Source organism: Paramisgurnus dabryanus, chromosome 12 (genome assembly GCF_030506205.2).
Source record: "Paramisgurnus dabryanus chromosome 12, PD_genome_1.1, whole genome shotgun sequence".
In the NCBI taxonomy this organism is placed as follows: Eukaryota; Metazoa; Chordata; class Actinopteri; order Cypriniformes; family Cobitidae; genus Paramisgurnus; species Paramisgurnus dabryanus.
In genome coordinates, this window is record NC_133348.1 from 10,419,593 (window position 1) to 10,437,177 (window position 17,585).

A 17,585-nucleotide genomic window follows, 5' to 3' on the forward strand; every position below is an offset into this window, starting at 1 on the left:
AAAAATTTAAAAGAGTTTTCACAGACTGTCATATATGCTTTAAAGAAGATAAATTATGTTTGATAAACATTAAACTATAGTTTGTAAACAGATAAATTTGATCTGGCATTATTTAAGAGTGTACTCTGGACATGGCTTAAGTCTAGTCCCTGACTAAAATGAATGTTTGAGCTGTCTTAACTGACATCAGCTTGCACAGACCTTTATTATAAAATACATCAGTCTGTGCCATTGTTTTATCTCAATATGCACATCAGTAATGGGTTTTTTTGAAAGGTAAGTTTGTAAAACTACCTAAATGTCCTAATATAACTAAAGTCTAGTCCTGGATTAAGTTAAACCCTGTCTGGGAAACCACCCCATGAAGTCTAACAGGAAAAACAATATACAAAAAGTTTCCTCAAATTTGTGACCCTGTCTGTGAAAGTCTTATTGACTAATGACAAGATGAGGGGCATCAAACACTGATTTCAAAAGTTATTCATTCAATATTAAAGATCAGAGGTGGACACTACTTGAGTATTTTAGTTACATTTTCCAAGCATCTGCGTTTGTCTTGGGAAAAAAATTACTTTACTTTACTTAAAAATTTTCATACATTCTAAAGCATAGAATCATACTGTGTATTACTTTATATTGCATATTAAAATTTATTTAATACCTACTTACATAAAAATTGTGTACTTACATTTCTTGAGTAAAAGTAAGTACTTTTAACTTAAGTAAAAGTAAAAAAAATGACTAGATGTTTAATGTAATGAAACTTGAAATTATGAAATATAGTGAAGTAAAAAGTATGATAATATGCTTTGGAATGTATGTTTTCCAAACAAAAACACTGATAAAATAAGAATACTTGAAAATTACATTAAAGGTGCTCTAAGCGAATTGAAGCGTTTTAGACCATAAAACATTTTTTGTTACATACCGGAAACATCTCCTCACTATCTGCTTGCTGCCTGTCCGCTGATCAAACTGTAAAAAAACGCGATCTCTGTAGATAGCCCAGGCTTCACAAACGGCAATATCAACAAATGGCCAAACCTAGCCAGCACAAAACAAAACAAAGTATTCCAGCCAATAAACGGCAAGAAGGATTTGGGGGTGGGGGTTGGGCGCGTTCATGAAAGCACGGAAGGGAGGGGGAGGGGGAGGAGTTAGCTACGCTCTGTCTGTTTGAAAACAGTTCAAACATCAACAGGAAGTGACGTTGCACATTATTCGCTTAGAGCGCCTTTAATGTAGAAAGTAAAAATACTTAACTAGTGTCCACCTCTGTTAAAGATATCAAAGTTATTTTTCACAAAATGTTCTTTACATTACATAGACAAAAAAATAAAGTAAAATGACTTTAGATGGGTTTTGGTCACATTTTTACAGTGTATATCAATGATATAAAAATAAAAAATAACACATTGAAAATACATTGATTCACTGAATTCACAGCCATTATGCAGAAGTAAATCTACTGGGGTGAAATTGTTTGCTAGATATCTCTGCGCTCAGCTGCTCTCCCCTGCGCGCTCCCGTCATCCCCTCCCCTCCAGAGATCCATGCGCTCGGCTCTCGGCTCTGCCTGGAGTTGTCAGTGCGGCGACAGCGGTGCTGAATATGGCGTCAGACGGGATGATTTTAACAAACCACGATCACCAAATCCGGGTCGGCGTCCTGACAGGTAAAATCCAGATTCTTTAAAGTCACCGCGCTGTTTCTTTTAGGGAAGATGTGCAGCGTTTTTCCAGCTGTTTGCCAGCGGTGTCTTTTTCCCCAAGCGTGTGTGTATATATATGTGTGTGTATATGTGTGTGTGTATGTGTGTGTGTTTTATGTGCTGGTCAGCGGTGATTTAAGCGTCCCCCTCTTTACCAGATATTCATTTACCTGCCAAACCTCCTGCATTGAAGCGGGCACTCTTTAATGGACGCATTTGATATTTTTATACAATTTAACCGGAGGATATAGTGTTGTGTGTGAAATAGTTAAATTTCCCCTGTGAATCCTTAAAAATTCCATCTGATGGTGGAAAGCTCGGTGTGCACGCCATAGCATTTCACGATCACCTGTGATCCAGTGAATCTTGTATCGTTTGTACCTGGCGTTAGACAGCAGCGATAAAGCTGTGATTTATTGACAGAAGCAGAGGATGCAGTGGGCTGATATTAGTGAGGATGCCTGTGAATCGTGGGCAGAATGCTGCTTTGCTGGTTTTTAGCAGTCTTGTTAATGCACATTTGCATTAGCCGGTGATTTCCATCCGCGCTTCGTGGTGCGGTTGTACGAGGAATAAAATGTTTAAGCGAAAATCTGCGATTAATTTCCCTATTGTATAAAAAGTCAAGACTATCAATTGCAGGCAGTACTGTGCTGCAAAACGATGCCATTTCGTGTTTGACACCTCCCATATCGGCCGCGTAATACAGCTGATCATAGACAGAAACCGTCATTTAAAAGGCTACGGATTTTCGCTTGATGTGATTGGTGATAACCCACTCGTGGAAATCCGCTGGTGAAGGTGGTAGAGATGAAAAGAGAGGAGCTCAATCCAGCAGTGAGGGAAACCCCGCTTCACCTCCTCCCTCCATCCCTCCATCCTTCCCTCCCTCCCTCCTGCTCACGCCGGCGGAGCAGCAGCGCTGTCCATGGTGCTGAAATACTCACGCGCGCTGTCCGTGGTGCTGAACCGCATCCAGTGCAGTACATCGACTGTCGCTCGAGTATTAAATCCTTACATAGTTGTCCAGGACCATAACGACCACACATTTTAAAGATGACATCCCGTCTAATATTCAGATTAATGGGCAGCTAATTTTCACTGGTTGGTTCTCAAATCATTGGCAGATGATGACCAACACAGGCTAAGTCCCAATAGAGTCCCCATAACAGGTTACTATTAATACTAGTTACTAAGTCTTTTTCAACTTAACTGGACAATAGTCCTATCTCACTGTTCATCAGTTTTATTATTTTGTGGTTGCCAGGTAAGATATTATTTAGCATTAGTTTTGCATGGACAACAAGCCTTCTGGAGTAACGCCCTGACTTGTTCTGTAAACTTATTTACTTTTCACATTGCACTGATCTGACGTTAATACAGTAGATGAATTCAAATGTATACATTTATAATTTACACACCAGATCCCCTAAACAGAGCATGACCTGTGTTCTTTTGTCATTTGCGTTAATGTGAAGACCATATCGAACCAACCCCTGTAAAACTGCTGCCACACATTGTCAACACAAGCGAGCAGAGACGCATGCAAAGGCAATCGTCACGCTTGTCTTGTGTCAGATTACTTTTGCGACCCCTTGACACAGAGGTGACATTTACACAGGACGCTTGTCAATATTTGTCACTCAAAATTCTTTCATCGTTGTAATGAATTTCCCATTAGCGGCATGTCTTACCTTCTTCTTCATCTCGTTTCGGTATCTCTGAAGGCCTGTTTGGTTGGGGAATATACAGAGAGAAATGATGAGAAAGGTAAAACGAAAGAGATATCACATCCTGCGTGTGTCATCTGACCTTTTAGAAATCTCCTTGTGTCTCTCTCTCTTTTCTCTCTCTCTTTCTTAAATAGCTGTTATGTTTCCTTCTGTGTTGCTTTGGGATTTATACTGTAGAAAAGTGATTTCATGTATTATCTCTATCTCTGCAGTCACCTCTGAGACTCATAGTCCTCTCTCACTCACATGCCAATAAAGTATCTATATTATCAGCATTGTATACAGGACATACATTCTTATCTTTGGTTAAGGTTTTTAGGGTTGACCTTTGACATCAGTCTACCTGCCTGTGCTTGACTGATCATGACAGAGGACCTCATTCACAACTGTTTCATCTTCAACAATGACAGCAAAGTCATGTGACCAGACCTGTCCTCTTCCCTGGGGTTGAGAGGAGCTTTGGTTGGCATAGCAACACTGTAAAGGATTTAGGAACCTGACAAGCATGCAGTGACTCCAAGATGTAGGGTTGGGTCATAGTTTGGCACCTGGATATGCTTTAGAGATCTTTGTGTCCGTCTGAATTTATGCTAATAGTAAAGGCATGCATTTGATAATCCACATACTTTCAGATGAGCTACTGATTTCTAGTGTTTGGATAGTCCCTGGTATGGATATTCATTGGGAAAATCTAGGAATTATCAATAAAACCTGTCCGTTATGGATTCGTGGAGAACCACTCTGCTGGAGCCAAATGGAAATTGGCATGTCATTGGTTAAGTAATCTGACATGCTGCCACTAATATGTAATGAATAAAACCAACTGAAATGGTTCTGGCTCGTGCTTGTGTGTGCTAGACGTTTGCGTCCAAGTGTTTTCTGGAGTTTGGACTGTTTTGTTCTTCACAGTTTTCAGCACAGTTTCGCCTTTTTTTAGCATCCTCACCTTGGTGAGAACTGACTTAAAAATAAACCCAGTGTGACCTTGAGAAGGTCTGCCATCTCCCTGCCACTCTGCAAAATATGACTTACAAAAGGTCTAAGGAAACTAGTTCAGCTCAGACAACATTTTCGTTGGTCACCAGTCAACCATGCTCAGAATCGTGTATGTGCTAAAGTGACTTCATTCCCAACCATTACTAGTAGCATTACTATAAATATTTCCAATATTCCTATGGTTATAAAACTTCTCCCATACAGTGACTGACTTGAATGACGTCAAATCACGCTTGTTGAACGGTGCCGAGATATTACGTCTCTGATCAATTAGACCTAAACATTTTGGTAAGTCAGATAATAAAAGATGCGGAAAAACTAAACTGCATTGAGGCCTAAGGGCCGACTAAATGACTACCAACACCCTAGCAACCATTGCATACTAAACCAAAAAGGGTAGTATTCCAATAGAAGGGACACTAGAAAACTTCATGACATACAACAACTCAAAAACAAAAAACTAAACACGTTACATAAATTTGGAAATCGGAGATTCTTGTGATTCCAATGATGTAGACCATTTTAAGATACAATCAACACAGCCAGTATAATTAGTTTCCTTCATAGGCTTTTTTCACCTTTTTAAGGAATGCTTATGGGTTAAATCGGCTTCACAATAGTTTAGAAAGTTGTCAGGGTAAGTCCAACAGAGGTGTACGACATTGAGTTTTTATAGACACATGTCACCTTTCTGGACATACAGTCATTGTGCTGGATTCTGTCTGATCTCTACCAATCTGCAAACAGCATCTCTCTCTATCCTTTTAGCTCTCTAGTAGATCTGGATAACTTAGGAATGTGTGGGAGTCTTTCCGATCTCACATGTGTATTAAAAAAAAACGAGTATTCGCCACATTTGCACTGAGCAGATAAATTTAGATGCCTTTCAAAGTCATAAATAGAAATAAGTTACAAACCTTATTGTAAAAGCACGAGTTCATCTTCTTCTTTTCAACATGGTGAGCATAACATGTTAATGTTAAACCTGTGTGCTTCTGTCTTTCATTAGGAACTGCTGTAACATGCACATCATCAGCAGTAAAAAGTAATCGCTGTCAAGGGAAGGTGAACATGAGTCTGTGCGCGTGTTAAGATTAATAGATTGTGACATTGCATGTAATGATATTTTGTAACTGAACTTCTTCTGTGTGTTTGTTCATGCAAGACATTTCTCTCAAGCTCTTTTGCAAAGAAAGGCGTTCCTCTGAAAAGTATTCAGACATTTAAGCCACAGTGTCTGAATGTCATTGTATTAAATACATTTTCAAAAGCAATATAACATTTAAATAAGCACAGAAAAGTTGAGAAAAGTTCTAGTGGCATTTGTTTGCAAGTGTACAGCAGATTCAGGGACACTCTAACCATCTATAAACCATAGTAATTCATCTCAGCGCAGACAGACAGCAAAACTGCTTTAAGAAACTTTAAAACTTGTATTTATCTTGAGTTGAGCTTGTGTTTCTGCTGGTATTGTTGTGTGTGCGCGTGTGCCCGTGTGTGTGTGCATGCAATTAAGATCCTCAGTGATCTGTTCACTTCAAACTCTTTCACACTTCTAGAGGAGTTCAGGGAATGTGTTGGAAGTTAGCACAAGTTTTCATGAGGAGTAAAAACGAACATTAGGCAAAGTATTAAAGGAAAACACCACCGTTTTTTTCAATATTTTACTTTCTTACCTCAACTTAGACGAATTAAAGGTGCAGTGTGTAATTTTTAGAAGGATATTTTAAAATAATATACAAAACTATATTATCAGGGGTGTATAAAGACCTTTCATAATGAACCGTTATGTGTTTATTACCTTAGAACGAGACCTTTTTATCTACATACACCGAGGGTCCCCTTACATGGAAGTCGCCATTTTGTGCTGCCATTTTTCTATAGAAGCCCTTAAAGGACATTTTTTTTACTAAGTTGTCAGTGACGATGACATGTTTGTCCAATGGCGGCTACCGTAGCTTCTCTATGTGCTTCAAAAGCGAGGGGTGAGCCGTGGACTAAGCCGTTGGTTGCAATTCGTAACCTTACCACTAGATGCCGCAAAAATGTACACACTGCACCTTTAATACATGCCTATCTTTTTTTCAATGCATGCACTTCATCTTTGTACAGCGCGTTGTGAATGTGTTAGCATTTAGCCTAGCCCCATTAATTCGTTAGGATCCGAACAGGGATAAATTTAGAAGCCACCAAACACTTCCATGTTTTCCCTATTTAAAGACATGAGTCCTGCACAGGTCAACTTTTGGAGACCCGCTCCCGCCCGTACCCGCAAAGTTTAGCACCAGATCTGACCCGTCACCCGTGATAATATCAAAGTTAAATCCGCATCCACCTCTCAACATCTCAACAGCATCATAAACGGGCTTATGAAACAGGCTAAAGTGCGAAACAAGCTAAACGTGTTTTGCACCATTCAAGTAGCCTACCATCGGCACCTGAATAGGCTATGAAACCTACAAGTCTTGTCTAGAAATGCTTTCTAAGAGAAGACGTTCCCAGCTTCTGGCTATCAATGGCAAAACTTTATGCATCTCCTGCAACGTTCGCTTCAACTAGACTACGAGAAGCATCAACAAATGTCGCAGTGGTGGTAACGTGATGGGTCAAATGTCATATGTTGCGTGTGTAATGGTAATTTAAACATACAAATATTGCACACATTTTAATTTGTGCTGCTACCTGCCCGCATGGAGTTAATCATCTGCCCGCATACCCGCCTGTGATTTTAGGAATGTCACAATCCACCTGTTTTAGACACTTTTATGCTGGTATCCGCGGGTAACCGACCTGTTGCAGGACTCTGACACCGATTTTTTTAAGCGGAAAAAAATCTGAACTATATTGTATGGTGGAAGAGCTCTTAGTTTGCAGCACTTCAACCTCAGTTGGACCCTGTTTGGATCCTTAGGAATGAATGGGGCTAAGCTAAATGCTAAGACATTCACGACATGTACAAAGATTAATTGCATGCTTTGACAAAAAAGCTATGTATTGATTCGTCTAAGTTGAGGTAAGAACATAGGCAAGGCAAGGCAATGCAAGTTTATTTGTATAGCACATTTCATACACAGAGGTCAAAGTGCTTTACATAAAAATGAGAAAACAATATATAAAAGAGAAAAAAAACGGTGGTGTTTTCCTTTAAGGACTGTTAATATTGCTCATATAAATGTTAGTGATTTGAAGAAACCTCTGATTCTGACTCTATAAAACGTTTTATAACTAGTATTACAAGTACACATGATAAGTATGTAAAGGCTGCTAATGTCATTGGTTGCCGGTGATCTGAACCAGGTGTGTTGGACATAGGAGACATGCATTGTTTCCACAGGACCTTGAATGGAGAATCACTGACCACTAAACCAAATATTTATGGCAGAAAGGACAATTTCTTCAAAAAATAGAAATGAATAAAAGTCTACTTAGTCAACCATTTTAAAGGCGTCCCCTAAAACAGAAGTGATAAATAAATTAGATCAATAGATCATATGGTGCATAGATCATTACTCAATACTGCCATCCATGGGTAGTGCTGTGTCATAGAATCTCTGTTTGGTCATTTATTGAAAATGAGTGACTGTGACTGTACATACTGAATTAGATGAAGTGCTTTATCAATAAAACAGTTCGTTCTATGTAGTATGTGTGGGTGCAGTATAAATACTACATCCACCATGTTTTCATTATGTCCTTTGACATAATCATAACAATTGCAATGATAGTTTACTCAGACCTTGTTAATCAAGTACAACAAAGTCACATCAAAAACACATCAAAAAGAGCAGCCTGGTTCAGCGATTTACTTTTTTATTCACTTTTTTAATTTGGCAACTCCTCAGCTCTTGTCACCTTGTAAGATAGAAAAGTATCCATCCAGTGCACATTGAGAAATGTCACTGGAAACAGTAGACCATTCGGGTATTTCTCACCTACTGAGATTCTGGACGTACTGTTACTCATACTAGTAGGGCTGCTCGGTTATGGGCAAAATCTAAATCACGGTTATTTTGGTAAAAAAATCTCAATTATTTAAACGATTACTGAGTGACTTTAAAACATGCATTTATTTAACCTTTTTATTAAAGAGAACCTATTTCATTGCTAAAAAACAAGGTTATTTTGTGTATTTGGTATAATGTGTTTGCGTGGTTCATGGTTAAAAAACACATTCTTTTCCACATACCGTACATTTTTGTAGCTCCGGATTTCACTCTCTTCCTGACATGCACGGATTTGGAAAGCTCGGTGTCCCTGATTGGCCAGCTAATCTGTACGTTGTACCTCTGACATCAGCAGGAAATGTGATGCTCCTTACCATGTTTGAAAGATTCAGTGCTAACAGGAGTAAACTTACAGGCTGTGAGTCCGAAGCGGGAGGAATTATGTTAATGTCGGTCTTTATTACATCACCAATCCCAGGAAATAAAGCAGACTGATCTCACAAAAAGTTGTGTTATAGTCACGCAAAATTTTTAATAATTATTTGTGTCCATGGAACGAAATTCTGCTCTCTTTTTTGTGCCTTGAGCATGAATGTCTTTTTCGTGACGAATTTCTATAAATAGAAATCCGTGTCACAACTTTTTTTTGTTTCCTTTTATGTATTGTTTTCTCATTGTTTTTTTACCTATTTTCTTACCATTGTCGCTTGGGGTTGTTATATTATCATAGAATCACTTTCTGTTACATTTTTAGACGTCCTAAACCAAACCCCAACTCCAGGCTAGAATAGTTCTAAAAGTGGAAGAAAACATGTAGAAACCAAAACATAAAAGTACATCCTAACCCAAACCCCAAATCTAACCCAACCCCAAACGACAATGATTTAAGAATAGGGAAAAAATAAGAAAACAATACATAAAATGCCACGAGAAACTATTTATAGAAATTCGTCACGTGTGTCACAAAAAAGACATTTGTGCTCACGGCATGAAAAAGCTGAATTACGTGCCAGGGACAGGAATAAATTAATGTAATTTTGCGTGACTATAACACAACTTTCCGTGAGATCATGTTAATTAATAATAATAATTAGTTACATTTATATAGCGCTTTACATATGAATGGGGGAATCTCCTCAACCACCACCAATGTGCAACATCCACCTGGATGATGCGACGGCAGCCATATTGCACCAGAATGCTCACCACACACCAGCTTATTAGTGGAGAGGAGACCGAGTGATTTAGCCAATTAATATGAGGGATGATTGGTAGGCCAATGGGCAAGTTTGGCCAGGATGCCGGGGCACACCCCTACTCTTTTTCGAAGGACATCCTGGGATTTTTAATGACCACAGAGAGTCAGGACCTCGGTTTAACGTCTCATCCGAAGGACGGTGCTTTTTTTGACAGTATAGTGTCCCCGTCACTATACTGGGGCATTAGGACCCACACAGACCACAGGGTGAGCACCCCCTGCTGGTCTCACTAACACCTCTACCAGCAGCAACCTGGTTTTCCCAGGTGGTCTCCCATCCAAGTACTGACCAGGCTCAGCCCTGCTTAGCTTCAGTGGGCAAGCTGTCTTGGGCTACAGGGTGATATGGATGTTGACGTAAACTGTTGACTACAATCCGTGTATTTGTTGTCCAAGAAAAGAGATTTACGTTGAAGATAATAACTCACGTCATCATTTACTTTGGGGTTAGTACCTTTTGATTAAATAACTAACATGTACTAATACACACTTAACATACCAAAGGAAATGTAAAAACGTGAATTGGACAATAGGTGCTCTTTAAAGGGACACTCCACTTTTTTTGAAAATATGCTAATTTTCCAGCTCCCCTAGAGTTAAACATTTAATTCTTACAGTTTTGGAATCCATTCAGCCGATCTCCGGGTCTGGCGCTAGCCCTTTAAGCATAGCTTAGCATAATTCATTGAATTTGATAAGACCATTAGCATTGCGCTAAAAAAATAACCAAAGAATTTCAATATTTTTCCTATTTAAAACTTGACTCTTCTGTAGTTACATCGTGTACTAAGACCGATGGAAAGTTAAAAAAGTTGTGATTTTCTAGGCTGATATGGCTAGGACTATACTATTATTTTGGCGTAATAATCAAGGATTTTGCTGATGTAACATGGCTGCAGCAGGTGTAGTGATATTACACAGCAGCTGAAAATAGTCATCTGCTATTGAATATTACCAAGGGGACTATTTTCGGGCAGTGCGTTATATCACTACGCCTGCTGCGGTCATGTTACATCAGCAAAGTCCTTGATTATTACGCCAGAATGAGAGTATAGTTCCTAGCCATATCTGCCTAGAAAATCACAACTTTTAATTTTCTGTCTCTCTTAGTACACGATGTAACTACAGAAGAGTCAAGTATTAAATAGGAAAAATATCAAAACATTTTGGTTATTTTTGAGCATGATGCTAATGGTCTAATCAGATTCAATGGATTATGCTAAGCTATGCTAAAAGTGCTAGCACCAGGCCCGGAGATCAGCTGAATGGATTCCAAAACGGTAAAAATCTAATGTTTAACTCTAGGGGAGCTGGAAAATGAGCATATTTTCAAAAAAAGTGGAGTGTCCCTTTAAATAAGTGTTGCACTAGGCTACACATGTCAAAGCAGTGGTGCCTTACAAACACATTGGTCAAGCAGCACACAATTTATATTTTAATCGCTTAATAATTGTTTTACCCTGATCATATTGTTTAGTAATTGTTTTAATAAAAAATTGAAATTGAAAAGCGATTAATTGCACAGCTCTACTGTATAATAGTAAAGTATGCCTCGGATGCAGCTAATGATGTGTACCCATAGAGGTTGTATCTTCAGAAAATCTAATATTTAATCTCATTTGTGTCAACATAACGTGACAAACATTATGATTAAATAATATCTGGATTTGAGGGAATGTTTGGATACGAACAGGCAAACATTGTACTTCTCATTTTCTTTGTTCGTCATCTCAACACTTATGCTGAATATGTGTATTTACATTTATGCATTTGGCAGCTGTTTTGTGATTTACAGTGCATTACAAGGTAAACATGTTTTTTTCACTATGTGGGTTTAAACCCATGCGCTGCTAATGCAATGCTCTACCTCTGAACTATACAGGAGCACATTCTGCATACCTGAGCTCTTTTAAACACTGTAGATGTTTTTATCCTTGTTGATGTTAAAAACAGCAAATTACTGTACGTTTTGAAGATGTAAATCCTTTATTGCATGTTGGTGCCTCACTTAAACTCATTCTAGTGGACTCTCTTCTGTGTTAAAGTGAGAGTTTAAACTTACCTGCGATGAATAATATAAGACTGTGCTTTTTAAGAGCACATGTGTGTGTAATGGCACGGGTGAATAATTCAGCCTGGTCTTTCTGTCCAGTGTTTCACTCCCACACTTATGAGAAAAGACACTCAGAGATCACACAACCACATCATGAAAACTTCATGTCATTTTCTAGGCTGGCACAGCAGGTTTAACTGGTATAACCTAAGGACTAGTTACCATCGGGGGCTGACCTGAGGTCAGGGCTTTTAGGACACAGCTGCTGATGGACAAAGAGTGCTCGAAACTGAACCCAGATCTGCTGAGAAAGCAATCATCTATTACTGAGCTGATGCAAAGTGTTTGAGTTTGCTCTTGTGTGTTATGAAAGTGTAATATTGAAAATCCTGCTGAGACATTCAGTCCGTATTTAAACCCTCAAGTCTTTCATGCTGGTTTATGAGCACGTGTTTGTATGTTACTTAACTCTTTACCTGCCATTGACGAGTTAACTCGTCAATTAAGAGAAAACGCTTCCCTGCCAATGACAAGTATTTCCGGCAATCCATAATACATTTACCAGGTGCTCTTACCCAACTTACAGTATGAAACCGGGAAGAATTGCCCTAGGGCTAACATAACAGCTGTATGTCCGGGTATGTTTTGAGGATCGCTCTGAATCTGATCTCTATCAAACATCCTTTACAAAAGTGCAATTAGGTGTTTTTGAAAGCAGAGGGTCATTTTTTTTTTCATTTGATATATTTAAAGAAGAACATTTTCTGGAAGGCATTAAACTTTTGTGAAAATCATGAAAAATGCTGGCGCTGGCTGGCAACTTTGTTACAAAAGGTGGCAGGGAAAGAGTTAATTAAACACATTAAAATCATACATTGAGCAGGGGCTACTATAAAATATCATGACTTATTACATATGACTTGTGCATTTGTGTCTTTTAATGTCATCTGTTAACTTTATCACTGTGGCATATAGAAACCAAACTTAATATATGACCCCTGGTTTGTCTAAAGCCCGGTACACACCAAAAGATAATCGTGCTGAATTTGGGCCGATTTTCCCCCTTACGACAATCCTAGGGAAAGTCCTGATTGTCTTTGTGGTTGAACCGATTATCTTCTCAGATTTTCTTGTGGTGTGCAGTGGAAAGAGGGTTTGAATCTGCTCGAAAGCACGTCGTAGGCGCTCCAATCGCAAATCTGAAATATTAAACATGTTAAATATATATTGTCACGTGAAACAAAACCATACCCAATCAGACAGCATCTTTTTTGTTTACTGTGAAGTCACGTTTGACAACAAGAGACATGGCGAGATTTCCTGTGTTCTCCGTCGAGCCTTGCATTGTTTGTAAACTTATGTAAAGGGAATTTGGAGATGTGTGATGATCTGTGTGGCAATAAACACACTTTAGGAACAAAACTGTTAAATCGTAGATCATGTTTGTTGTCTCACACATTTTGAAAATCTGATATGATTTAAAAAAAAACTTTTGGTGTTTTGATGTTTTGACCGAATGGTCAAAAGTTGCAACTTAAAGCTGTCTCTGCTCAATGTAGTGTACATGATTCTGATGATGTATTTGTTAGTGTTGTAGTTCTCAAGACCACTTTTTAAAGGTTTTGGTCTCGTCTCGGTCTCAGACAAAGAGGACTCGGAATTTTATTTCAAGACCAGTCAAGACCACAGCTCATGCACACTGCAAAAAAATTCTTAGTATTTTTGTCCTGTTTTCAGTAAAAATTTCTAAAAATTATTAAATTAAGATGCTTTTCTTGATGAACAAAACGACACAAGAAAATAAGTCTAGTTTTTAGAGCAAAAATATCAAATTTAAGTGATTTTGTGCATAAAACAAGCAAAAAAATCTGCCAATGGGGTAAGCAATTTTTCTTGAATTTTTCTTGAATTTAGTGTTAAAGAAAAAGGTTCAAGATTTTTTTTCTTACCCCATTGGCAGATTTTTTTGCTGGTTTTATTCACAAAATCACTTAAATTTGATATTTTTGCTCTAAAAATTTGACAAAAATACTAAGAACATTTTTTCTTTAAAATCATCTTTTGCAGTGCACATCACAAATTAATTTTTTATCATTAATTTTATGCATTTTATTCAGGTTTAGCATATGATGTTGGCATTGTTTAAGCATTGTTTAAGTTTCTCCCAATGAAAGTTTTTCTAATTTTATTACTAAAAACACCTGCATTGTGTTAAGTGGATGGCAAGCCATGGAAAGATAGTTCAGATTAAATGGTTAAATTGATTTCAGCTCTTTAGTGTTTGTTCACTTTTATTTGCTTATAGACAAAGATAAATTCCCACATATCTGCAATGCCTTTGATTATTTTATTAAATTAACACACACGCGCGCACGCGCACGCACGCACGCACGCACACACAGACAAGAAGTGCCTAATCAAATGCATATTCCACATTTTATATCATAAGTGTTTTAATACAGTGACTTGCACTGGTCTTGGTCTTGACTTGGTCTCGGCCTGTCTTGGTCTTGGTCATGACTTGGTCTCGGTTTAGGTGGTCTTGAATACAACACTAGTATTTGGCCTCATAATATCTCTCTTTTGATTCTGGGGGTGATTCACCTTGATGGAAGCAGATCAATGAAATAACTGTGTAAATGTCACAGCAAGAGGAAAGAAAGAAGATCTGGAGAAGATCTAAAAGAGAGTTTGGTGAAAAGAGAAAGAGAAGGAAAATTGCTAGCAAATAATTTGCAGTGTTGTAGTTGTAACGGTAGGAAGCTGGGCTGCTGTAATTGCTGATTCTGTCCAGAGAATTGAATGCAATGAAGGCACCTGCTTACAACCAGATTCATTAAGACAGCAGTGGAGAGAGAGAGAGAGAGAGAGAAAGGGAGAAAGGGTTGTGTCCTGGGAAATAAACATTCCTAAATCACATAGTGAAAGGCAGAGAGAGAGAGAGACGGACAGAATAAGTGTAAGAGAGAGAGAGAGAAGCAGTGTGAAGGAGAAATGAGAGCAGTGCAGAGTCAGGAGTCTCCAGTGCTGCAGTATTAAAGTGAGGGTCTTTCCTTACTGCAGTCTGATTTCATGATGCAGACCACCTTTGCATACTAAGCAAAAATATATATGATTCTGTCTTACATGGCAATACTGTACAACACTGCACTGTACCACAATACTGTACATGATTATGAAACCTAGTTGCGAATGGCGGATACAAATGCAAGGCTGAAAATGACGCTGTGTTCGAAACTCAAATTCACATTTACCCAGATACATCTATTACAGAATGCATTGTGATGGGTTTGTTGGTGTGTGAATTGAGAGAATTATTAACTTTAATTTAGCTACGGAGCGCCGCACAAAACGTGAAAAAGAATACATGCGGCTACGAATTAGGCAGCCCAGTCTCACAAAATTTCGTGGTATAGTCACGGCATGTTTTGGTAACTCAACTGTTTTGTCCTATTTTCTTACCATTGTCGCTTTGGTTAAGGGTTAGATTTACATAAAATGACATCCCTACCCAAACCCAACTCTAATCCTAACACTGGGCAACAATGGTTTAAAAATCAGAAGATAAAAAATTAATCAGAATTGTTTTTATAAACCAATACTTAAAGTGAAAAATGGTAAAATATGGTAAAATTTAAACCGAAGCGACACTGGTTTGAAAATACTGTAGGAAAAAGCAGTTGAGTAACCAATACGTCACAATGACACGTAAACAGAAATTTGTGATACGATCACGAAAAAAATCGGAAATTTGTGACAATATCACACAAAATAAGAAAGAAATTATGTGATTATATATCACGAAATTTGGTGACATTGGAGGGGAAAAAATCAAAAGTTTAGTTTTATGTGCTCACGCGAAACCTTCATGTGCAGAATTTTTTTTAAAGTTTAGTTTTGCATGCTCAAGTGAAACTATCGCGCGCTCACGTGAAACTATCGCGCGCTCACGTGAAACTATCGCGCGCTCACGTGAAACTATCACCTGCTCACGTGAAACTATCGCGTGCTCACGCTAGTTTCGCGTGAGCACGCGGTAGTTTCACACGATAGTTTCGTGTGCGCACGTGAAAATGCAAAGTTTCACGTGAGCATGCGACAGTTTCACGTGATCAGGCGAAACTAAACTTTATTTAATTTTTGCTCCATGTCCCCTAAGGGGCTCCGTACTTTCCTACAAGTTTCGGAAAGTTTTTTTTTGAACATGGGTACATGTTACGTATCATTGACCCCATTTTCCTTTTATGGGCTCTTCCCCCAGAAAAGCACGCCCACATGTCAATCAGAGCGAGAGGTTACAGGCATCACTGCACACCACAGCTTTGTTTTACAGATTGTAAGTTCCATAGATATGTATAATAAAGGCTACATGTGTAATGGGGGAGTCTCTAACGTCATCACCTGGCGGCCATCTTACCACAGGGCGATCGCTCACTCGTAGCATTGAGTTTTTATGATGCAGGTACTTTTAAATGACCATAACTTGCTCAATTTTCTACCGATTTTCAAATGGTTTGGTTTCTTACTTCTTAATTCTGGATCCTTTAACATGTATCATGAAAATATTTTTTTTAGTATAAGTATGCAGTGTTATAGGTACATCTTTGATGTTTATAACAAACCAAAGTGCTTGAAAATCGGTAGAAAACTAAGCAAGTGAGCGCCCTGTGGTAAGATGGCCGCCAAATTAGGACATTTCACTCAATTGGCCAGCAGCACGGGCGAGACATCTAGCCTTTATTATACATAATATGTATAATATTATCTATGGAAAGTTCACTTCGGTTCAGGGGCGTAACCACGACAACGCACATGTGTCTGATGAAACGTCTATTAGTTCATGCCCACAATTTCAAAAACCATTGGGACGCTAATTGTGACGGTAAACACACTATTTACCTAAACTGAGGGAACTGTTTAATAAAAAACTAATTATGAAAACAAATGACTTATTCGTGGTCACAGAAAAAGATCTATGTTTTCGCATCTCATGTGCAGGGTTCTAAATTTAGCCAATACTATAAAGGTCATTTTATATTTATATTTTCCTATTGGCCTGCCAACCGTTTTTGCCCAATGTCCTAATTTCTTTTTTTAATGTATTTAATCATTATTGTTTTATTACCTGCCCACTGTAGCCACATGATTCTGTAATTGAACAAAGTAACAATCTGTTTTCACAGTGCAGTGGTAGAAATCTAGTGCCAGAGCCCAATGCATCAATCCCACAATCCACCTGGAGAGAGTGATGCTCCACTTCCGATTGAGAAATCAGTTGATAGCACTTTCTCACCTCAAAACACAATAGAAATGCAATTATAGCAATGTATGCAGCGATGTTGCAGCAGTGTATTAATAGCAGTGTATGTGTGTGTATTAGCAGTTGTGTGTTTGGTTGTGTGTTTGATGATAGATGCTGTGATCCCATTGCGAACCCCACTACTGCTGCTCTCAGAATTAAGAAGGTTGCTAAGATACGCCGAGCTTATATTAGATTATCTTATCTGTTGTTACTATATTTTCCCCAGCACTGTGAAACCTTTATTAATTTGGAAATTTACCCAGCTGGAGAATTAAGAAGCTGCTATGTGTACAGCGGCACCATCTCATATCTCTCTCTCTCTCTCTCTCTCTCTCTCTCTCTCTCTCTCTCTCTCTCTCTCTCTCTCTCTCTTCGGACCTCCCCCAGGTTTTATGTCGGCCCCTCCTCTTTACAAAGACTGGCTTGATAAACAGCAGTAAGCCGCTGTAATCTGCATCCCCGGGGCCTCTGGCTTCATTTGATACCCCGGCCCCGCTAACCAATAAGACATGCAAGCAAACAAAGCGGTGATGTCATCTCTTACAAAAGCCATTGGTGGAGATGTGAGGCCATGGTCCTCGTGTTAAT

General features: G+C 38.6%; 1 protein-coding gene across 3 annotated transcripts in view; it reads left to right on the plus strand.

Moving 5' to 3' along the window:
* Window positions 1-1,542: 1,542 nt before the first annotated feature.
* gphnb (gephyrin b) overlaps window positions 1,543-17,585 on the plus strand; it is a 60,428-nt gene continuing 44,385 nt past the window's right edge. For all 3 annotated transcript variants that reach the window (XM_065256531.1, XM_065256532.1, XM_065256533.1), the window contains exon 1: window positions 1,543-1,675. In XM_065256531.1, coding sequence (XP_065112603.1) covers window positions 1,612-1,675 — 64 coding nt within the window. In that variant the 5' untranslated portion in view covers window positions 1,543-1,611. The remainder of the gene's footprint in view (window positions 1,676-17,585) is intronic.